Here is a 24,656-nt window from a genome sequence, read left to right on the forward strand (position 1 = left end):
CCTAGAAGGGAAGAGATCGTGGGAAGCTCTGAGACTTGCTTATACCGTAGTTCCCTATATAGGAAATGTTCGTGCTTTTAAAAAAAAAAGTCTCTTCCTGTCCCTTCTTCTTTTTCCTCCGGAAGGAAAGTGGGGCTTCGACTGCTCGAAAGGTTGCTTCTCTCTTTCTGGGATCTGGGGAGTCTCATCCTCTTTCCCTCCCTTGCAACTGGGAGGGATGGTGAGTGTATCCCAGTAGGGCTGCCAGGGAGGGTGAGTGGGAGGAACTGGGGGAAGCCACAGAGAGGCAAAGGGAAGCCCCCCCCCCGAACTCCAAACCCAGCCGAGGGAAGGGAAACCCCCAAGACCGGGCAGGAGAGGCAGCCGGAGGGGAACCCCCCCAAGGTTGGAGGGCAGGTGGCTTCCTTTGGGAGCTGCAGGGCAGGCTGGGGGGACAGGCAGCTCTCTAACCCCGAGAAAAGAAAGGCCAAGAGGCTTGGGGTGATGATAGGCAGGCATCACAGTTTCATCTACTCATTACTCCGTCATCTATCTAATGTGCCCATCTCCCTGTACTTTAGCTCTTGAAAAACAAGGGGGAAAATGATTATTTTGTGTGTGTGATGAATTAAAAGTGAAAGAGGTTATTTAGCTCAGTGGTTCTTAACCTTGGGTTACTCAGGTGTTTTTGGACTGCAACTCCCAGAAGCCTTTACCACCAGCTGTGCTGGCTGGGGTTTCTGGGAGTTGCAGTTCAAAAACACCTGAGTCACCCAAGGTTAAGAACCACTGATTTAGCTAATACTGAAAAGGAGGAAAAATTATGAGATGTCCAGGATGCTGCCCTGTGCAGACAGTTTTCTTGTTCTAATAAAGCAACTCCATGTTGGAGTAATTAGGAATAGAACCTCCATCTACTGCAACAGTGTACCTGACAAAAGCAGGAAACATTGTCATGTGACACTAAAGTAACAGAGTAAAATAACTGAAGAGCCATCCCTCAAGGAGGTAAGAGGGACGACTTGTAGACAAAGGGCCTTTTCGGCAGCTGTCCCCAGACTATGGAATGCCCTCCCGACTGAGATTCATTTGGCGCCTACACTGATCATATTTCAGCACCAGGTCAAAACCTTCCTGTTCCAGAAGGCTTTTAATTGAAATTATATCAACTGTGGGTCTAGATGGCAATTTTTAGAGTATCGATTTTAATTGCATTTTAATTGTTTTATCTTTTAATTGTATTTTTATTGCATTTTAATTGTTGTGAGCTGCCCAGAGACCTTTGGGTAGAGAGGGCGGCATATAAATTAAACAAACAAACAAACAAATAAATTTAAAATAAAGAACAAATGACAGGTTGGTGAGGATGTGTAGATTTTATAAATACACCCAATGAGTTAATTGATGCCTAGACTTTTAACAGTCAAGTGATGGTTGCGTGAAGTGTTCTTCCACTGAGAAGGAAGCTTAATGAATGCTCTGTCTGCAGGAAAGAACCATTAAAGAATGGGTCTTTTCTTGTCCCAGTCCAGGGGGGATTGAATTTAAAAGAACTTCACACTCATGCTTCACAAGCCCCTTCCAATTCGTCCTCTCTTCCCTTTAACTAGAATGGATCTCAGTTTTTCCTCTCCTTTCTGACCTTTGATATCTCCTTCCTTCTGGCCTTGTTTGGTGCTCCTTTTTTATTTTCTTGTTTTCTTTAAAAAAAAAGAAAGAGGTCTCCACTCTTGTATCTTTTCCCGTATATTCTTTTGAGCCTTTCCTGCTGTATTTTCTTCCTTTTCACTTCAGTGGATAATCGGGCAAATGCCTCTCCAAAACCCTCTTCCATGAAGCACTGTCCTTGTGGCTTCTCCACCCAGCTCTGTCAGACATGGGCAGAAGGTGCTCCCTTTTCTGGATCTCCACACCATCCCTGCAGTATTGACTCCCAAGGTTTTGTATGGTTTGGTGTCTCCCACTGGCTGGGTATGTGTAGACAGAGGCAAAAAACCTGACTTAATCCCGACTGATGCAGCAGACGTATCAGAAGCAGAAACTGATTACATCTCAGGCTCAGCCCCGAACTTCTTCCACATTATCAGCAGCAAGAAAGGGCTTGAAGCCACATGTTGTGCCTCAAACTCATCCCCAAGCCTCTTCCATGCCAACAGTAAGGAAGGGCTTTAAATGTATTTATTTAAAATATTTTTACCCCCGCCTTTCTCCTTAAAAATGACCCAAGGCAGCTTACAACAATGAAAGGCAATATTTAAAGTTGAAAACAACGAGTATACCACAGTGGTTAACCACTGAGTCAAAGAACATAGTTCAGCAACAAAACAAGGTTGCAAGCAGGCCTTGTGGCGCAGTGGTTAAACCGCTGTACTGCAGCTAATACTGTGCTCACGACCTGGGGTTCAATCCCAGGTAGCCGGCTCAAGGTTGACTCAGCCTTCTATCCTTTCGAGGTCGGTAAAATGAGTACTCAGCTTGCTGGGGGGGGGGGCAATGTGTAGCCTGCACAATTAAGTTTTAAACCGCACAGAGAGTGCTTGAAGCACTATGGGGCGGTATATAAGCAGCACGCTTTGCTTTTTTTTTATTTCCCACCCAAACCAGGGTTGCCAGTCATTTTCAGAACACAAAGCCCTGCCATTTCCAGATGCTTCTTCACCAAACGTCTCCAGAGGGTGCCTCTGTAACTTATAAGGCAGGCTGGGGGAAGCGGCCATTTTGTGTGGGGGGGAAATCACCTTGTGGCAGCCATTTTGTACTGCCTTGTTTACAGCCTTGCTCGCCTCCAGCACTGCTCAGCTACCTCTATTTAGTTAGAATTTAGAAACCAAGCCTTATGGGGAAAGACTGAAAGAACTGGGATTGTTTAGCCTTGAGAAAAGAAGATTGAGGGGAGATATAATAGCACTTTTCAGATACTTGAAAGGCTGTCATTCAGAGGAGGGGGCAGGATCTGTTCTGAAACATCCCAGAGTGCAGGACACACAACAGTTAAGTCACAGGAAGCCAGATACTGGTTGAATACCAAGAAAAGCTTTCTGTTTTAGAGCACTACGGCAGTGGAAACAATGACCTCAAGAGCTGGTGAGTGCTCCAAAGCTGGAGGCATTCAAGAGAAACTTAGGCAACGGCCTGGTAAATACCCTTTGATTTGTATTCCTGAATTGAGCAGGGATGTAGGCCCCTTCCAATTTCATTATACCTTCCAATTTCATTATGCTGTGATCCAGCCACTTTTCTTTAACTATTCTTTTCGCTTGAGAAAGTGATATTTATGAAATCCATGAGGAAGGCTTCTTTCTTTTCTATTTAGGGTTCCGTCACCTTTGAGGATGTGACTGTGTACTTCACCCAGGAGGAGTGGGCACTGCTGGATCCTGGCCAGAAGGCCCTGCACCAGGAAGTCATGGAGGAGAACTGGCAAACTGTATCTTCTCTTGGTAAGGCCCACTCTTTCCCTGGTTGATGCTAAATGCTCTTGTCACGTGAGCAATAATGACTGTTACAATAAGGGCAACAATAATGTTTCTGAGTTGGAATTGTGTTTCAACCCACTATGTGCCAGGATAGGCTACCTGTGGCCCTCCAGATGTCCTGAACTCTTGCTCTCATCACCATTGCAATTTGCTAATGTGGAATTGGGTTGAGAACAGTTCATCATCATCTGAAGAGATCATGGTTCCCAGATTGCACTAGAAGATTCTGGAGGGATGCAGGTCTAAACTGGCAATGTAGTTTTGGTCCTGGCAGCTTAATTGTTACTAAACTATCTGATGATTGCGTGATGGCGTAGTAAGATGATTACCAATGACGGGTGCTGTATTTGGATTTAGTATGAGAATCAATATAATTTTATATCCTCATTCATGATACATTGTCTTTATTTGTCCATGAGAAGTACTGTACAGGCTAAAGGAGAAACACTTTCTGTCCCCATGTTAGAGCAGCTAAAGTATTATGAGATAAATTGAGAGTGCTATGTTGCTTCTCACTACCCCCATCCCTTGTTGCCTGGAAAATGGATCAGAAATACAAAGGACAGAAACATAAAAATGCAAACTTATTGAGTCATAAACCTGTCATGTTCTCTGATAGTAGTCGTCGTTGTTTAGTTTTTTAGTCGTGCTCGACTCTTCGTGAACCCATGGACCAGAGTACGCCTGATAGTAGTCAGTTCCTGAGAAATAGAAGCTATAGCTGGGTAATACTATTTTTGAGACTAACCAAAAGAGTAGACAAGTTTTAAATGTATTAGAAACGCTTCATTGGTTACACAGCATTTTAGAATCACCCACCCTCGTTTGATTGACTGTTTGACACTCCTATGGTTTCAGTTTTAATGAGCAACTGAATGGTCACTTAACAACTAAAAAGTATCTGTCCTGTACATGGATAGAAATTAGATGTTTTGAGATCACTGATGATTCATGAACATGTGAACCCTTTTTTCTGAACGTTCCAAATTCTTCACCTCAAGGTCATAGTTGCTCAAAATCATCATAGTTAGCAGTGTGATGACACAGCAAAGGCAATGATCGAAAAGGGATGTGAGCGCTCTCTGTAAATGTTTCGGTGGCCACACAGAAGGCAAAGCAAGCTGTTCTCCTGCAGCTCCAGAGATAAAATTCCAACCATACTACTACACTTGATCTTAGCCACAACCAGTGGCTTCAGATTACAAATTTCTAAACTGCACACAGGTATGGTGCCCCTCTTTGGCTTCCTCCTGACCCTCACTGCTCTCTCCTTTCCCCAACTCAGTTTCTAGTTCCAAAGCTTCAGAATTGGAAAAATGGGGAAGACTGGAATGAAATCAAAATCTCCGCCACCAAATTGGGAGATTTATCAGCAAGACCAGCTAACACAACACAGCCCATGAATTTTTATGATGCCTGACTTTAGAAAGTCATTCACTAGCTTTTTTGGGAGAGATGGAAAGTGATAGGTTAAAATAACAGTTCTTTGTACTGAGTTACTTTGGAACACTTTTGTAATAAAAGCTTAGTTTTGTTTTGAACCCCCCACCCCCCACTATTTAACAGTGTTGTCTCACATTTAGCTTTTAGTCTACTAAGAGAGATTTTGAGATTCAGAGTTGGGAACATTTTTTTAAAAAACTTTAACGTTTGTCCTTAATCATCAGCAAACACTAATAAGTCTAATAAGGAGAGAGAAGAAAATAGATGTAGGAGATCAGTCAGAAAATGTAATTGCACAGGCTGTTAAATTCCATGCTTTACCGGAGCCTTCCCCCTGCCTGGAAGTTTCTAGATATGCTAGACTACAGGTCACACAATTCCTAGCCAGCAAACAGGAAAATAATGGGTTTGGGCAAGTGTGGAAGGTGCCAGGGCACTGCAACGTACCAAACAGGTCAGTTTCCATGTCATTCCTATGAATGATCTGATCTGTTGTTTACCACTTAATTTTAGAGGAGTTTCAGTGTACAATGAAAGTTGACATCCATACTAGCCTTTCTCTGCCCCAACTTGTTGCTGTATTGTACCCTCTGACAAATGTCTTCCTGTGGTGGTCCTGCATAAAAGAACAATGAAACCATTTTGAAGCATATTTAGCTAAAATAAAACTATGGAGCGAAAAGGTTTAAAGGTCCTAATACAGTTCTGAAAATAACATGTGAAATGAAAAGGCCTGGACCTGAAAAGCGTGTAATGTAGATACCAGGTGCCTATGAAAGAAAGCATACAATTTCTTTTGGATTTCTTAGATATGCCTGTATATTTAATGGTAATCAAGGAGGAAAAAGGACAAAAATGTTATAAAAGGCTAGCATCAAAATGCTCATCTTCAGAAAACCTTCCTTTTCCCCCTGTAGCTCGATTTGTCTCTTCAGTTCAGTATTACATGAAGGAAAACATGCAGTCTCCATTGGTTTTCTTAACTAAAATTAAAGTGAAAGAAAGGACAACCTATCTTTCTAAAAGATAAGACTAACAGATTTCTTTCCATACACTGGAATACACTTCTGCAAAAAAGGTTCCTTTTTCTTGTAAATCTGTTTGTTTCATTAGTTTAATCTTTTCTGCATTTGTCCTTCATCCCAGCAGATATCTGGAGGGAGAAAAATATATGTCCCAAATGTGGAAAAAGCTCTAGGCACAAATTCAAGCTTCCGGAACACCAGAGAATCCACACAGAAGACAAATGGTGTATCCAGGAGAATCCTTACAGATGCCTCATGTGTGAAAAACCATTTCCCATAAAGATGCCACACATGCTTCACAAGAGTTTCCACACAAGAAAGAAACAGTCTCTAAGTGAGGTTTCTGGGAAAGGTCTCAATAGCAACTTACACTTTGTGTACCATCGAAAGGTCCAGAGAAGAAAGAAAACATACACATGTCAGACATGTGGGAAATGTTTTGCTCAGAGCTCACAGCTTGTGACCCACAAGAGGATCCACACAGGAGAGGAACTGTACAAATGCCACGAGTGCAAGAAATGTTTTGCCTACAGTTCATGGCTTTTGAGGCATAAAAGGGTCCACACCGGTGAGAAACCATACAAATGTCAGGAGTGTGGTAAATGTTTTGCTCAGAATTCTCACCTTCTGAGTCATAAGAAAGTACATGCAGGAGTGAAACTGTATAAATGCCAGGAGTGTGGGAAATGTTTTGCCCACAGTTCACTGTTTGTGAAACATAAGAGAATCCACACAGGAGATAAATCATACAAATGCCAGGAGTGTGAGAAATGTTTTACCCATAGTTCACTGCTTGTGAAACATAAGAGAATCCACACAGGAGAGAAACCATTCAAATGCCAGGAGTGTGGAAAATGTTTTCTTCACACTTCACTGCTGAGGACACATAAGAGAGTCCACACAGGAGAGAAGCCGTACAAATGCCAGGAGTGTGCAAAATGTTTTGCTCAGAATTCGAACCTTCTGAGTCATAAGAGGGTCCACACAGGAGAGAAACCGTACAAATGCCAGGAATGTGGAAAATACTTTGCTCAGAATTCAGTGCTTCTGAGTCATAAGAGATTCCACACAGGGGAGAAACCATACAAATGCCACGAATGTGGGAAATCTTTTGCTCAGAATTCACAGCTTATAAGTCATAAGAGAATCCACACAGGAGAGAAACCATACAAATGCCAAGAGTGTAGAAAATGTTTTGCTCACAGTTCACAGTTTGTGAAGCATAAGAGAGTCCACACAGGAGAACAACCATACCGATGCCAGGAATGTGGGAAATGTTTTGCTCAGAATTCAGTGCTTCTGAATCATAAAAGAGTCCACACAGGAGAGAAACCATACACATGCCAGGAGTGTGGGAAATGTTTTGCCCAGATCTCATACCTTGTGTTTCATAAAAGAATCCACACAGGAGAGAAACCATACAAATGCCAGGAGTGTGGAAAATGTTTTGCTCAGAATTCAGTGCTTGTAAGTCATAAGAGAGTACACACAGGAGAAAAACCGTACCAGTGTGAAGAGTGTGGAAATTGTTTTGCTCAGAATTCACAGCTCGTGAGCCATAAGAGAGTCCACACAAGAGAGAAACCTTATAAATGCCAGGAGTGTGGGAAATGTTTTGCTCACAGTTCAAAGCTTTTGAGTCATAAAAGAGTCCATACAGGAGAGAAACCATACAAATGTCAGATTTGTGGGAAATGTTTTGCACAGAATTCGGTGCTTGTGAGCCATAAGAGAGTCCACACAGGGGAGAAACCATACAAATGCCAGGAGTGTGGAAAATGTTTTGCTCAGTTTTCATCTCTTGTGAACCACAAGAAAGTCCACACAGGAGAAAAACCATACAAATGCCAGGAGTGTGGGAAATGTTTTGCCCGGAGCTCACAGCTTGTGAGTCATAAGAGAGTCCACACAGGAGAGAAACCATACAAGTGCCAAGAGTGTGGAAAATGTTTTGCTCACAGCTCACACCTTGTGAAACATAAGAGAGTGCACACTGGAGAGAAGCCGTACAAGTGTCGGGAGTGTGGGAAGTGTTTTGCTCAGAATTCACATCTTGTGGGCCATCAAAGAATCCACACAGGGAAAAAAAACCTTAAAATCTTTGTAACAAAAAACACATTCAGTTAATGGTTAGGATTCCACATGTTGTGAAGCAGCAACCATTCACCGTAAATGGTGACCCATGCTAATGACAAAAGTAAACAAAATAAATGCTTTGTTTGCTTTTGAGAGACTCCTGGGAGTTCTGTCAAGAAATAATTCATAAGAGGATGTTCTGGCCTTCTTAGACTGAATAAGATGGGTAGGGGGGCACTGTAGAATTTTGTGGGAAGGCACCAGAGCTGTACCTACTAATATTGGTGACCATCACTCCTCATGGCATCAGTATACACAGGGAGAGGATGGAGGAATTGGGAGGAAGGCCTGTTTCTGAGCATACAGTGACCATTTGGTTTCTACACTGAGTCTGCTATATTGTATTGTGCCTGAGGAGAAGACGCTGGACAGTATCATAAAATAGTGAAGTTGGAAGGGGTCTATGATGCCACCAAGTCTAATCCATGATTCGGGTGGGTAAATTCACACCTTTGCAGCAGCAAATACCAAAAGGCAGATTGAAACCCCTCAAACATCATCCTGGGTCAAAGCCCCAGTCACCCCGCCTTAGCTTCTTTCTGTATTGCACCTTCCAAGCCCTGACCTTGAGCCAAGATAGAGAATAGGAAGAGTTGTGATGGCATCAAATCCTTCCTTTTTTCAGCCACTTTGAATATGCAATGTTATTTTTATTGACCAGGGCATCTTGTGCATCCTTCTTGTGGTACAGAAGCTCCTACATCAGGGCAGGGAAGTGAAACATGTGGTACCAGCCATGGTGCTATGATCTAAATTAAGATCTCAGTGCTCGAGTTATATCTGAATGCATGTTTTATACTCACTAGCTTTGTCTAGATATTTTATAAACCTATATGGTTAATTCTATTGTTGTTGATCTTTTCTTTTTCAGTATTAACTGCACATTGTTTTTAATTCTACTCTCCTTTTGAATAATAATGACAAAAATAGTGAAATGCATTTTGACCAAAAACTGGGCTTTGGAAAGTATGCCTTCTGGCATCTGTCTGGATTGTCTGATGAGACATTTCAGGTCTGATTTATGTATTCTGGCATTATATTTCCAGGAAATGTAATCCACTACAGTGGTGCCTCGCTTAACGATTGCTTCATACAACGAAAAATTCACTTAACGATGGCTTTTTCAGAGTGATCTTGTGCTTCACTTAACGATTTTCCCTATGGGCGATTTTCACTTAACGATTTTGGGACCATGCTTCACTTAACGATGACAGTTTTAGGTCCCCTTGTTTCGCTTAACGTTTTTTTTTACAGCCCCGTTTTTCCTATTTTTAAAATATTCTAAAATGTTTAAAAATGTTTAAAATGCTTGGAATCATTAGTGCACCTAATAAAACCTTCGTTAACTTAATTTGGCTTTATTCTGAGTCTTTTTGAATTTTTTGTGAATTTTTTTCCCCCATTGAAATAGGCTTCAATGCATTTCAATGGGTTTCGCTTAACGTTTTTTCCTATGGGGATTTTCGCTTAAGGATGGTAATCCGTTCCAATTGGAACGGATTATCCGGTTTTCAATGCATCTCTATGGGAAATTGTGTTTCGCTTAACGATGTTTTCACATAGCGATTTTTTTTGGGAACCAATTAAAATCGTTAAGCGAGGCACTACTGTACTTCCTTTCCCTGGATTTTCATATAAAGTCCCTAAGAGTTGTTTTAAGAGATAATGCACATGGAGTGGACTGGTTTTTCTCGGTCACCACCTCCTCCTAGAAAGGAGAGAGTTCTCTTACAGCCAGTTATTACTGTAGGCCATGCTAGTTATTTTCAAATTATTTGGTTCTGGAGAGCCAAGCATTGGCTGGATCTAGTAGGAATCTTAGGGACCAGTGGCTGTTAAACGCTTCCCTGATTTTTGAGGCACCATGTGCTAAGGACCATTTTATTTTAATGGGTGATTGTATTCCTCAGAGTGTTCCCATTTGAAGTCAGTGAAGCGATTTAGGAATTTCAAATATATATACTAAGGCAAGTTAGTCATTTTAAAGATTAATACTCTTTGTTTTATTCAGATGATTTGCCAGTCTGGTTCTTTTCTCGTCCCAGGACCATATAGGCCTCCACCAGCTCCTCCATATATTGTATGTCTGATATAGTCTTTTTTTCCCAGAACATAAAACTTAGGGTTTTTTCCTTCCTAAAATAGTTTTTGGGTGACACATACTGCCCATTCATCGTATGATTCCTGCCCCATTTTTAAATTGAAGTTTTAAATGAGAATGTGTGCTCATCAACCATGTGAGGGCCATTTACGGTATTTCCAGCTTATCATCCCAATGAAATGGAGCCTGAACTCCCTGAGTGTCCTCGAAAATTAGGCACCTGCAGGGAAAAATCAGAATCCTGTGCTCTCACCGCTGGAATCAATTTCAAAAAAGTAATCCCAATGTGACTCAGAGAGCCTTTTGTTTCCTTTGAGTTCTTTATAATTCTGTTCCTTCTTCTGGATGTCCTTTACATATTTTTCAGCCCGAAGTGAAACAGACTGAATGTCTGAAAGATTTATAATTTTGTTCATTTTATTTCTCACACACAAATGAGCAAATCTAAGAGAATCTGTGGACGTTTGTGTGAATAAAATGTTCAGGATTTTAAAAATGAAAGAAAAAAAAACTTAAGATCTTCAATTTAATAAACTGAAATTATAAAAACCAAAAAAGTGAATATATGAAAGTCGAAAGTATGAACGTTGTAACCAAACTGAATATGATACTTGAAAAAAAACGAAAGTATTGCAAAGCGTTAAATATGTTTTTGATGTTCTAAAAAGATACCCTCCTAAGTTAGAAAAATATCTCAGCTGTCACATCTCTAAAATGTCTTAAATATACTTTTAACAAAATGTATTCAGACTTAAATCTAGAGTAGAGAGGGGACCACACCCTTTTCCAACCCCTGGACTAACTGGGCCACTTACTTTTCATGGGGGTCCTTCATCTCTGGTGGTGTTTGAATCTGGGCAGCTGCCTGTCCCCACCTCGCCCAGCAGCTGAACACACTCATAGGTTGCGTGGGGAGAATCCCCGTCCTGCCTCCTCCAGTGGCACACAATGAAAGGTAAGTGGCCCAGCCAGTCCAATGGGCTAGGAAAAGGGTACATCATTCCTTTCATCGTTAGGGACCAAATTAATTCAGTACCATCTCTACAGCATAAGCAGGTTATACGGTTACAATAAAAAGTCTCATCCTCTTCAGCGGAGTTTCTTCCCTTTTAGTGATGCTTAACAGGCATTGTTTTCCCTCCTTAAACTGGCTATTTGCTCTCGGTTATACGTATTTATACTTTTATACCTTCACTAACTGCAAACAACTTTCTTCTGCCCCATGCAGGTTTACTATAGTAGGAAACTACTGTATGTGCAACTATAATATACAATCTCACAAGTATTGTATCTACTTAGATTTGCTGGATTGGCGAGGGGGAAATCAACAAGTACATATATTTTGACTGTTCTACTACCCCAGGAAATTTGTGCCCTAGGATTAACATGGAGGCCCAAGATGTATATTTCATGGATTTCCGTTCTCAAAAAAAAAGTATATCCTGTTGCTCAGAGCATCACCAGTAATATTGCAGATTGTCTCAGATGATTTAGAAGAGTCCAGGAATGTTCTACTCTGCTGCTACTAATTTCATTATTCAACTGGATAAATTCAAATTTTGAAAATCTGGGGACAATTTCTTGATCTCTTAAGTAACAAACCACAATGGGAAAAGATTATTGCCAAGGTAAAAAATGGAAATAAGGGGCAGCATGTAATAGTCAAGAGTGTGATTCACTTCGCTCTATGACTGCTCCCCAACTCCCATGTTACACCGTTGCTTGTTCCTGAAACAGTTTTTTCTGGGTTGGGAACAGTAGAAGGTAGGGGTATAATTTAATTTATTCAGCAAGGAACATGGGAGCAAAATATAGCTAAATTAGTCAAGTAGATTTTGGTGAGTAGGTGTTTCTTCAGCCTGTAGTCATCCATAAGGGAGGTTCTTACATCCTTTTTACACCACACACTCGGAATAAATAGGCTACCGCCCCACGGTTAAATACCCACTGAATTTCTTACCAACCAACCACGATCTCTGTGTTTTCATGCTATGTATTAGTATTTGCCATTCTCTCTCTCTCTCTCTCTCTCTCTCTCTCTCTCTCTCTCTCTCTCTCTATATATATATATATATATATATATATATATATATATATATATATATATATATATATATATATAAACAAAATAAAAATATGATCAGGAATTTTATTGAAAAGATCAGGAATTTTTATATATACTGTATAATTTATATATATACAGTATATAAAACAATTATACACACACACACACAAACATTGTGGATGGCTTTTTTTGGATGATCCCTCTCCCTAGGTGATGCTTTTAAGTCAGTTCCTTTTCCTGACCGAGGCAATGACCAAAGAGGCAGAGAAAGAGACTGCTCATCCATGAGCTCAGAGGGGCGATTGGACGGGTGTGTGTTTGCCCTGCCAGGAGCCTGGCTTCGCTTCAGTCACATGAGGGGAAAAAGAAGAGTTTTTATAAAACTGTGCCTGCGTCCTCCCACACCCAGCCAGATGGAAAAGCAATACTGTAGTGTAGAGGCAACTTTAAACGGGACGCACTGGAAACAGCAACCCCGGCCAGCTGCCTTCGAGGGAGGAGGAGGACAGTAAGAGAAACCTGTATTTTTTTTTTTTTTGCTCTAACTTTTGTTGGGAAAGGAAAACCCGGAAGGAAGAAGTGGAGGAAAGAGGAGAGCCATTTTGGGGCAGGAAAGCCGAGGAGAAGAAGGAGTCTCCTGGTGGTGAGAAGAAGAAAAGCAAGAGGAAAACGGTGGCTCCCCATCAAGTCCCCCCTCCTGCCTTTTGAGTCCTTTGAGATGTTTGCAGGTGAATTTGGGGAGCAAAGCACGTGGGGAGGGTTGCCTGAGGGAGACGATGCCAGGGCTCAATTCCTACTGACGGGATTCCCGGCCCTCTAAATGGGGGTATGGAGAACCAGAAGCATGAAGAGCCTCCCGAGGCTAGAGGGGCAGCCCTAATGGCCTCCCCCCCTCCCCCGAGCCCCCGGGCTTTTCTCTTGTCAGGCCTGTGAAGCTGTACTGCTGCCTTCCGTTGGAAACAACGGGAAACCCTGCCCCACATGGGTTTAATTTATTTGCTTGTGTCAAATATTCATCTCAAGGGAACAGGATGTTTTTTCCCTTTGCCTCAGGCAGCAGAATGTCTTGGACCACCCCGCCCCTCTTGAATGGGTTCCCCTTTCCTTTCTGCCTCTTTGCAGCATCCGCCCTGAGCTTGAGCAGAGGATTTGCTTTCTCCTCAGCGAAAGAGTCATAGCTTCAAAGCCAAAGCAATGCAGGTCCTGTCTGTCTCCTCTAATTCAGAGTCCTCCTCCTCCATGGTTGTAAAGAACTTCAAAGCAACACACAAAAGGATCCATGATTTCCCTGGTGTATTCTGTGCACTGGATGGGACCTTGAGGATCCTTTGGAGAAGATCCCATCTGAAAAACACACTCAGTCATGAGGATCCTTTTTTTTTTATTTCATAAATCTGCTTTCTTCCTTCTCTTAAGATATACATTACTGTATACTGTATATTTTAACATGCATAGAAAGGATAAAAAGGGTTAACAAAGAAAGGCAGCCTAGGATATTTTTGTTTTGCTCCTGATGCCTCAAAGGAATCAGACCATCAGGTGGGTGGAGGGATTTTTAAAAGACCAGGAAGAAGTTCCTTTGTCCCTCTGATGGTTTTTTTCCTCTCTCCATGTGAGAGAGCTGGTCCCAGGAGAATCAGAAGTGAAGAAACCGCTGCTGGTTCCTTCTCTGAAGACAGTCTGGGGCATCTTTAAAGGTCTCAGGCCTTCCATCCTCAACATCAAATGTAGACCCTAAAAGGTGTACTCATATTTTGTGAAGCAGGTTGGGGTTGTGCATGGCAAAAAAATTAAGTCAGCCAAATGTATTACTTTGCACAGTCTTCCTCAACGCAGGGCAGGAAAATGGGTTCAAGCCTGTTTTTCAGCATTAATAATCTTTGAACTTGCTGCCTTCTTCAGTTGATGGTGCTTTGTACCTTTATCCCTGAAAGTTGGGCGTGATTAATAGGGGTTTAGTTTTATCAAGCATTTTTAGATTATGATCTTAATCTGAGAGCAGTGTATATGACTGGCTTCCCACCCCTTTTCTCTCTCCAACAGGGGGTGGAAGGATGCCAACAACTAGGATTCCGTCATCTCTTCCTTGTGATGGAACAGAACCTGATGAGGTATGGACAAGAAGAATAAATGACACTTTGTTTATTTAAATCCCTGTATATTAAATCACTTTAATCGTGAATGAGGCTGACTATGCTTTTTTTATTAAAGGCTGTACGTTTTTAATACTTGCATAGGAGCTGCTAAAACATGGTCCTCTCCTTTTGTAAATAGCAATACCAGTTGCTGAGGAACAACAGGGGGAGGGAAAAAGATAGCATGGCTTCACTAACAATCTTGGCTCTCTCAGAAATAGACAGATCTATTCAAAAGGAAAATGATTCCTGTCCTGAAAAAGCTCAAAAAAGTAGTACTTTTTGAGCTTTTTCAGGACAGGAATCATTTTCCTCTCTCTCTTTCTTCCTTTTGAATAGATCTGTCTGTTTCTGAGAGAGCTAGGATTGTTAGGGAAGCTATGTGGAATCAGGCCAAAGGCCAATCTGGTCTACCATCCAGTTTCTCACACAGGATCCCTAGATGCCTCCAGGAAGCTCCCGAGGCAGGCCAACCACCAATATCTTTTCCCCTCCCCCTGTTGTTCCTCAGCATCTGGGATTCAGAAGCCTCTCTTTCTGCAGGGAGCACACAGAGTGACTAGTAACCCTTGGTAAACATCTCCTCCCATAGTAAGGCTGTGAAGGTCACCTATGGAAGATAAAGCCTGTAATGTAAGATCCAGCCACGTCTCTTTTTAAATTATTCTTCTGGTGTTTAAGAGGATATCTTTATGACAGCCACGAGAAAGACCTGCTTTCTTTTTTCACTTAGGATCCAGTGACCTTTGAGGAGGTGGCCGTGTATTTCACCCAGGAGGAGTGGGCGCTGCTGGATCCTGACCAGAGGGCCCTCCACCAGGAAGTCATGGAGGAGAACTGGAAAACTATCTCCTCTCTAGGTAAAGGCCCCCTCTTTCCCCAGCTGACGTTAATCTCTGTAATTAGCAATGCATTGATAACCCTAACAATAAGGGTAACAACAATCCTTCTGTTTCAAAGTGATGTCCCAACTCAACACTAGCCACTGCGGGATTGATATTTCCAGACTGGGCAATCTGTGGCTCTCCAGCTGTATTGAATTCCAGCTCCCCTCACTGTAGCCAACTTTGCCAGTGTGGAATTGTGGTGAGAGTAGTCTTTTCCTCAGCATCTGAAGAGACAAAGATTCACAGATTGCACTAAAATATTTTCAAGAGGGATTGGTCTTTTGATCCTGAGAACTTAATTGTGGAACATTGTGTGTGATGGTTTAGTGAGCTGAGTGCCAAGGGAGAGGGGTGTTTCGTGGTGTGCTGTACTTTCCCGATTGCATGGTTGTGACTATTTTAGCTGTATTTATAAAATAAATGTTCACTGCATTCTTTCTTAATATAGTAGGACCCCATTATCCACAGGATCAGTATCCGCTGATTGTCCTACCACAATCTGAAAATATTAAATGAAAACCATATTAGAGATGGGGATATTTGTAAATGGTGTGGCCAGCAGAATTCCTGGTGCAATTAGTGGGACCTTTGTGGTGCCAGGATGTGTGAGCGGACGGGCCTGTCCTGCGGGCCGGACTCTCATTAGGTCCACCTGGGATGGGGATATTTTTATTCATTTATAAATGCAAATATCCCCATCTCTAATATATATTGGACTAGTCCACAGATATACAAACTGGCACTGAAGGGTGCCTGAGACAATGCTATGTATAGAAATCACTATTAAAATGGTATTTTGTGTTTTTCAGTACCTGGGGGTGCCAAGGACTGATCCCTAATTGATATGGGGCAGAGGGTCCTACTGTGTGAAATCTGAATGAATTACATTTACATTTATAAAGCTTTGCCTTTTATTGTACTTGTACCGACCCCCTCAGTTATGTGGAAAAACATCTCAGATTTACAGAGACTTGAAACAGTGCAGACCAGCTGGGTTGTGGAAATTACTTCTGCTTCCTTGGGTGGCAGCTACTTCTTGGAGAAATAGGAGCTACCGTATGGCATTTTGAGATTTACCAGAATTTCACAAGTGTGGAAGTTTTGAAATTCTCTGGAATTCTTCCTAGGTTACATAGAATTTCAGGATCACCCACTCTTCTTTCAATGACCGTTGACATTCTTGTGGTTTCAGTTTTATTGATGAGTCTAGTGGCAGTTTCAAGATACGCTGCTCTACAAATCACACAGTTCCTTTGCAAGAACTTAGAAAGTGGGGTTTGTGCATATGTGGAAAGTGCCAGGGTGGGGAAGGCCATTTTAAAGAGCAAATAAAGAGGAGGAAAGTTGCCACCAATGACACTTAATGCTCTGATGTGTGGTTTGCCCATCAATTTTAGAGCCGTCTCAGTCAACTAGGAAAAGTTCACTGCCATACCGGCCCACCCTGACAGGATCCTGAGCTCCAGTCTCTGCCATATTCCCAAATATGTTCCTAGGTTGGTTTCACATGAAAGCAAAATAAAAATATCTAGTAACCTGTAACACAAAAGTGAAATTAGGACTTGGTAAGATTTGTAAGTCTTAATACAGAGATTAAAACAAGGGATGAAATAAAAAGGCCTTCATTTGGACCCTACAAGAGTTTAACGAACGCATCAGATGCCAATAAAAGAAAGAAAAAGTATACAGGCTCTTGTCTTACTTTGATATATGTAGAGGTAATGCCGAAAGTAAAGAGGGAAAAAGGAGGCAAAAAAGTAAAAATGTATAAAAATCCTTCTTTATAAAACCTTGTTCTCCTTCTACATTTGTTTTCCTCTTCATTCAGTCATTTTTGCCTTTATCTTTCTTCCCAGTAGATACCTGGAAGGAACAAAACATATTTCTCAAATGTGGAAAGAGTTGTATAACTAAATATGAGCTTGCCAGACACGAGGGAACCCTCAAAGAAAAAGAAAGCTGTACCCACGAGAAGCCCAATGAATGCCTTGTGTGTGGAAAACATTTTGCCATGAAGATATCACGAATACTTCACAAAAGGATCCACACAGGAAAGAAGAGCTTTCTAAGTGAAGAGACTGGTAAAGGTTTTGAGTGCAAGTTACACTTTGTGAGCCATCAAGCAGTCCACACGCAAGGGAAACCATATAAATGGCAAGTAACGAAATGTTTTCCTCAGGATTCAAACCTGGTAAACCATCAGCGCGAAAAAGCCTACCAGTGCCAAGAGTGTGGGAAATCTTTTCCTTGGAGCTCAAACCTAGTCAGTCATAAGAGAGTTCACACAGGAGAGAAACCATACAAATGCCAAGAGTGTGGGAAATATTTTGCTCGGAACTCAAACCTAGTCAGTCATAAGAGAGTCCATACAGGAGAGAAACCATACAAATGCCAAGAGTGTGGGAAATGTTTTGCTCATAGTTCACATGTTGTAAGGCATAAGAGAGCCCACACAGGAGAGAAACCATACAAATGCCAGGAGTGCGGGAAAAGTTTTATTCGGAGCTCACAGCTTGTGATTCATATGAGAATTCACACAGGAGAGAAACCATACAAATGCCAGGAGTGCGGGAAAAGTTTTATTCGGAGCTCACAGCTTGTGATTCATACGAGAGTCCACACAGGAGAGAAACCATACAGATGTACGGAGTGTGGGAAATGTTTTGCTCAGCGCTCACACCTTGTGTATCATAAAAAAGTCCACACAGGAGAGAAACTGTACAAATGCCAGGAGTGTGGGGAAAGTTTTATTCGGAGCTCACAGCTTGTGATTCATACGGGAATCCATAAAGGAAAGAAACCATACAAATGTACGGCATGTGGGAAATGTTTTGCTCAGAGCTCACACCTTGTGTGTCATAAGAAAGTCCACACAGGAGAGAAACCCTACAAATGCCAAGCGTGTAGGAAACGGTTTGGTGACAGTTCATTGCTTGTGAATCATATGAGGTTCCATGGAGCAGAGAAACTGTATAAATGCCAGGAGTGTGGTAAATATTTTGATTGCAAGTCACACCTTGTGATTCATAAGAGGGTCCACAGAGGAGAAAAACCATACAAATGTACAGAGTGTGGGAAATGTTTTGCCCATACTTCATTGCTTGTGAGCCATAACAGAGTCCACACAGGGGAGAAACCATACAAATGCAAGGAATGTGGGAGATTACACTTTGTGAGCCATCAAGGAGTCCACACACAAGGGAACTCATGTAAATGGCAAATAACAAAATGTTTTCCTCAGAACTCAAACCTGGTAAATCATCAGCAAGAAAAAGCGTACAAGTGCCAAGAGTGTGGAAAATCTTTTTCTCGGAACTCAAACCTAGTCAGTCATAAGAGAGTTCACACAGGAGAGAAACCATACAAATGCCAAGAGTGTGGGAAATGTTTTGCTTATAGTTCACATCTTGTAAGGCATAAGAGAGCCCACACAGGAGAGAAACCATACAAATGCCAGGAGTGTGGGAAAAGTTTTATTCGGAGCTCACAGCTTGTGATTCATACGAGAATTCACACAGGAGAGAAACCATACAAATGTACAGAGTGTGGGAAATGTTTTGCTCAGCGCTCACACCTTGTGTGTCATAAGAAAGTCCACACAGGAGAGAAACTGTACAAATGCCAGGAATGTGGGAGATGTTTTGCTCACAGTTCATGGCTTGTGAGTCATATGAGGGTCCACAGATCAGAGAAACTGTATAAATGCCAGGAGTGTGGTAAATATTTTGATTGCAATTCACACCTTGTGATTCATAAGAGGGTCCACACAGGAGAAAAACCACACAAATGTACAGAGTGTGGGAAATGTTTTGCCCGTACTTCATTGCTTGCAAGTCATGAACAAGTCCACACAGGGGAGAAGCCATACAAATGCCAGGAATGTGGGAGATGTTTTGCTCGTAGTTCACATCTAGTGAGTCATAAGCGAGTGCACACAGGAGAGAAACCATACAAATGCCAGGAATGTGGGAGATGTTTTGCTCACAGTTCAGGTCTTTTAAGGCATAAGAGAGTCCACACAGGAGAGAGACCATACAAATGCCAGGACACAGCTTGTGATTCATAAGAGAATCTACACAGGAGAGAAACCGTATAAATGCTAGAAGTGTGGAAGATGTTTTGCTCAGAATTCTTACCTTGTGGGCCATTACAGAATCCATGCAGAAGGGGGATCCTTCAAAACCCAGTAACAAGGAAAATTTTACGGTTCGGATTTGACATATTGTGAACCACACAAGAGAGTCACCATTATAAAGGAACCATACGAATGCCAGGAGTGTGGAATTTTTTCTTTATTAAAATTGAGATACTCCTGAAAGAGAAGGATGCTCCATCAGGGAGAGGCACTATGGTGTTTAGTAGTAAGGGATTAGAGTTGTAACTACTAATTATGGTCCCTAGAGTTTCAGATGGCATTGGTATACACAGAGAGCCAATGGAGGAATTTGGAGGAACACCTTGTTTGAAGTATATAACGGCCACACTGGTTCTGCACTTGTTCTCTTGTTTTCTTTCACCTGAGGAGAAGAGTATGGACAGGATATCCATGCTTGAGATAGGTAGGTCCACACACTTCCAGCAGCAAAGATCAATGGGCAGGTTCAGACCCCTCAAAGAGCATCTTGCTTCAAAGCCCCAATCACCTCACCCTTGCAGCATTCTGTATTGCATCTTCCAAACATTGACCTTGAGCCAATAAGGTGAGTAGGGGAAGTGTGTGAATGCACCAGATCCTTCCTTTCTCAACTACTCATTGATGTACAATCTTTTTTTAAATAGAGGAACAACAAAGTCCCAAGAAATGTACAGTGGTGCCTTGCTTGACGACGTTAATTCGTTCCAGCGAAATTGCTGTAGAGTGAAAACGTCGTCAAACGAAATGAAAAACCCATTGAAATGCATTGAAAACCCCTCAGTGTATTCCAGTGGGCTGAAAACTCACCGTCCAGCTAAGATCCTCCATAGGGGCGGCCATTTTCAGGTGCCTGTAAAGCGAAAAATGGCTCCTAAAAACAGCGGGGAGCCATTTTCTTCAGCCGGCGGACATTTTGAAAACCCGACGATCAGCTGTTTTGAATCGTCGTAAAGCGAAAAATCGGTTCCCAAAGCAGGGAACCAATCGTCACTAAGCAAAAAAAAAACCCATTAAAACATTTTGTGATCGCAATTGCGATCGAAAAAACATCGTCGTGAAGCGGATTTGTTATATGGGGTAATCATTAAGCGGGGCACGACTGTAAGGCTTTTCACCATTGGGGCTCTATTCTGTCCCTGCCAGTGTAAAATGTTGGGATCAAAAGCAACCTATGCTAGGGTTTGGTCAACTGCCATGCTGAAAGGTCTGGGGGATGCATTATGATTGTCAGAAACTCAGCCCCATTCTGGGAAGAGAGCGGGAGTCTCTGTAGATTCAGGGAGTACAAGAAGAGCCCCTTAAACCCTAACTTTAGTTCTAATGTCTTAGTTCATTCAGAAAGAAACGGCACTCTCAGGATAAGGTTTTTCTATTAGCTTTGTACATTAGTTTATTGCTGGATGAACTTACCAGACCTTCAGAGAAATCTATATTGTTCTTCGTAAATTGTTACTGCAATTAAAGAAATCTGATGCTAAAGCACTTGGAGTTGAGCAGAATAAGAAATTATCAATTAGAATCCTCTTGGGGAGTCTTTCTCACATTAAATGCAATGATGGGAGTCAACAGCGGTGAATCACCAGTAGTTAACAATTTGCTACTTATATCTCGTATTATGCATCAATTTATGCAAGTGGTCAAACAGCAAGGGACGTAAGCATGAACTTGTGAATTACTATCAATTAGCTGCCACAGTTCACACCAATGCATTGATACTGGGCTGCCCCACTGAGAGGATTCTAACCAGCATGCTCTGTTTGGTGTAATCAGTGAGGAGCTATGTTACCATGAATATCCATGGTTTAGACTAAAAATTAATTTTTGAAACAGCAGAAATTATATCAGTATTATACTGGAACTCATTTTATCTGTCCGGGAAATGTCTGTTAAACCTTGGTGTCGGTGATGCAACATGGATAGTGCTTCCCTAAAACATCTCAGAGGCGCCCTTTGGTGACTTCTTTCTGACGGAATATTAGGATTCTGATTAGTTGACCTTTGGGAGGAAGAATCTCTGATCTTGGATGATGTTCACATTTACTTAAATTATACTCCTGTGACTACGGATTTTGTGACAATCAGTTAAGATGGGATCTGTATGTCCTTATGGTACAGAATCTCCTGTTTCAGAGCTGAAAAGCAAAATATGTGCTACTAACCCTCCAGAAAAATGACAATGCAAAGTCTTGCAGGCCTGTGGCCCGTTTTTTTTTTTTTTCAGCTATGCAGAGCGTAGCCTTAGAAAATAACTGTATACTTCCTTTGAAAAGATTTAGGAGTTCAGTTATAATATTTACAATGGTTGTTTACGAAACAGTCATTGGGAGGTGATAAGGACATCCTCATATAGATCATGGCTACCTCTCCCTTTCTGTCTCCATAACTCCATATATAAGAATACCCCTACTATCTTGTGTTTTTTTCTCTCATTAGGAAACATATTGACTTGCGTTTATTATTCAGTAAGTACAAGTAAAACAAAGCCCCTTCCCACCCCAGCCCAGTTTACCTTGCTAAAGGCCTGTCTGTTGAAGGCATCATAATCTTGAAAGTTTCCTCCCTTTTCGGTGCTATTTTTAATTGGCCTCATAAAGACGTATTGGTTATCCCTATCTCTACACCACCTGAGAAATGATAGGAATCCTTCCGTTTTCTTCTTCCCGCTGCTGTGCTTCCTGAAGCCTGGGACTTTTCCTAAGCTCACTTAAGAGTCTGGAGGAGGGCCAGATAGTGATTGATCGTGCTCCGGAGGTACAGGTATGCTCCCTGGTTACTGTGCTTGAGCGTCACATTCTTCCCAGAGCTGGCTTCCTCCTGAGTCCTTCCTTTCCCCACAAGCATCCGCATCCTCTGTTTCTCTTTAAAAGAGTCTCCTCTGTTCTGGCAGAAAACATGGATTCCTCCCTGATGAGCAGAAGCGTTGCCTCCAGCCATTGCTAGAAGGAGCTGTTGGGCCAAAACACTCACCTGTGGTGGTGGGGAAGAGCAGGGCAGTGGTTGGTAACATATATGAGGCTCCTTACCACTGCCATCCTCCTCCCTCCATTGCCCAGACATGGGAAGAACACCTTGGCCAGGAGGTAAGGAGGGGTGGTGTCTACTTGAGGCTTCAGCCTGACGAATGGCTTGGTCAGCCCTGCCTCAAACGGTTTTATCTTCTCCTCCAGGAAGGCGACCAGTTTGTCCTGGCAGTGTGGTTTCCTGTATCTTCAAGCAGGAAACCAAACACGGCACAAGTTGCAGGTCACTAGAGCACCTTCATTGTTGTTGTCATGCCTCTTGGTTCTATATTGCTTGTTTACACAGCACTCCTAGCCTTCCCTTCAAACTTTTCAGATAAATGGTCTCAGAAATTGGTTGTTGTGGGTTTTTCGGGCTCTTTGGCCGTGTTCTGAGGGTTGTTCTTCCTGACGTTTCACCAGGCCTGTCCTCTGAAGATGCCAGCCACAGAGACTGGCAAAATATTAGGAAGAACAACCTTCAGAACACGGCCAAAGAGCCCAAAAAACCCACAACAACCATTAGATCCCGGCCGTGAAAGCCTTTGCGAATACATTGAACAATCTCAGAAATCGTTTCTTATGGAACCCCTTTTTCAGATTACACTCTCACTCATAAGCAACCAGGGAGGGAGGGCAGCTGTAGACCTGGCAGCTCTCACCAAGCAAGTCAAGGGCACACTTCCTCTCAGCAGGAGTCCCCGGGAGGGAGGTGAAGACGGGCCTAAAGCCACTGTCCATGTTGGAGGTCCCACCCCTTCCTTAGAACCAGTTATTCAGAGCAGAGCACACTTCTGCAATTGCACAAAGCGCCTAAATCACTCGGGCAAATCTCAAAACACGGCAGAACACAAGGAACTAGCATGTCCAATGATGGCAAAATCCAAATGAGAGACAGGTCTCATGTTAACAAAAGAGGAGATGATCTCTATTCTGATTGCAATGCTCAATGCATTTTAGCATTTGGCCATCTTCAAGAGCTATATAAAAATAAAAATCCATTTGTTATAAACAACAGGTTCGGGACAACTGCAGCGTCCTATAACCATTTGTCTATAACTAGCACTTATTTTCATACTCATACAGATAATATTGTATCTATGACTATACCAGTTCCTACTACGAATCCTATTAGCTGCTAGCTGCAAATAAACTGTATATTTGGGTCCCTTGTGAGGCGCTTTGGGTCCCTTGTTGGGAGAAATGTGACATATAAATAAAAATAATATTGTCTCTCCTGGAATTGTGGTTCCCAAACAAGCAAAACCAGGGAGCTGGACGGGGCAGATTGTATTTGTCTTCAGAGTGGAAGGGATTGTCACTCTCAAATTGGCCTTCTCAGCCACACTAGACGCTGTTCCAAGACCTTTATTCAGAGCACGTTAAAGTCTCTCGAGACTGAACAATGCCTACACGTTAGTTCCATTGTTGTACTGCTCTAAAGTTAAGGGTTTTTTTTCCTGATATTCAGGTGTAATCTGGCTTCCTGTAACTTCAGCCCATTGTGAAGTTTGTTGTACGGGTGTACTGTGTATATACTTACAATGACAATAAATTTATTTGAATTATGTGTCCTGCACTCTTGGATGGTTGAGAACAGAAGGCTAAATATGTCTAGTTCTTTTAGTCTTTCCTCATAGGGCTTGATGAGTAGTAGATGTTTCTTCAAAAGTCCTGGTGGCTGATGTTAAAGAGAGTCCAAAGGTGGTGCTGTTGAACTGCCATTGGTCGTATCTTACCTAGTTCAGGAAGAATTAGGAAAAGGCTGATACAAAAAAAGATAAAATTGTAGAGCCTTTGTGGATGAAGTCTTTCCCTGGCACATCGTGCCTTTAAATAAGTTCCTTTTCCTGACTCGTGCAATGGAGACATCGGCAGAGAACGAGGCTTGCTCATCCATGTTCTCAGAGAGCACATCGGCTAGGTCTGTGTTTGCTCTGCCAGGAGTCTGGCTTCGCTTCAGTCACGTGACAGGAAGAGGAAAATAAGCTTTTAAACCTTTTTTTTTCAAAAAAAGTGCGCATTTGTCCTCCCACACCCAGCCAGATGGAAAACCCATAGAGCCAACTTTAAACGGGACGCTTTGGAAACAGCAACCCCAGCCGGCTGCCTTCGAGGGAGGAGGACAGTAAGAGAAGCCTGTGAGTATTTCTTTGTTCTGATTTTTGTTGGGAAAGGAAAAATATGGAAGGAAGAAGTAGAGGAACGAGAAGAGCCATTTTTTGGGCAGGAAAGCCGAGGAGAAGAAGGAATATCCTGATGAGAAGAAGAGAAG

The 24,656-nt window shown here is 42.2% G+C and overlaps 2 protein-coding genes across 5 annotated transcripts in view; both read left to right on the forward strand.

Moving 5' to 3' along the window:
- The first annotated feature begins 94 nt into the window (after positions 1-94).
- Positions 95-20,861, forward strand: LOC144583020 (uncharacterized). The gene is given in 5 exon segments (XM_078388297.1): positions 95-220; positions 3,293-3,419; positions 6,045-8,026; positions 17,451-19,294; positions 19,296-20,861. Coding segments are annotated over 5 exon segments (4,098 nt in total). The 5' UTR covers positions 95-217; the 3' UTR covers positions 19,438-20,861.
- Positions 20,862-22,544: 1,683 nt separating this feature from the next.
- Positions 22,545-24,656, forward strand: part of LOC144582997 (uncharacterized) — a 43,462-nt gene continuing 41,350 nt past the window's right edge. The window contains exon 1 of one of the 4 annotated variants that reach the window (XM_078388247.1): positions 22,545-22,625. The gene's annotated coding sequence lies outside the window, so the exon portion shown is untranslated. Of the gene's footprint in view, positions 22,626-22,831; positions 24,523-24,656 lie in introns of those variants that run through there. The other 3 variants (XM_078388246.1, XM_078388244.1, XM_078388243.1) reach the window with 3 other exon arrangements.

The sequence above is a fragment of the Pogona vitticeps genome, chromosome 2 (genome assembly GCF_051106095.1).
Source record: "Pogona vitticeps strain Pit_001003342236 chromosome 2, PviZW2.1, whole genome shotgun sequence".
Classification (NCBI taxonomy): Eukaryota; Metazoa; Chordata; class Lepidosauria; order Squamata; family Agamidae; genus Pogona; species Pogona vitticeps.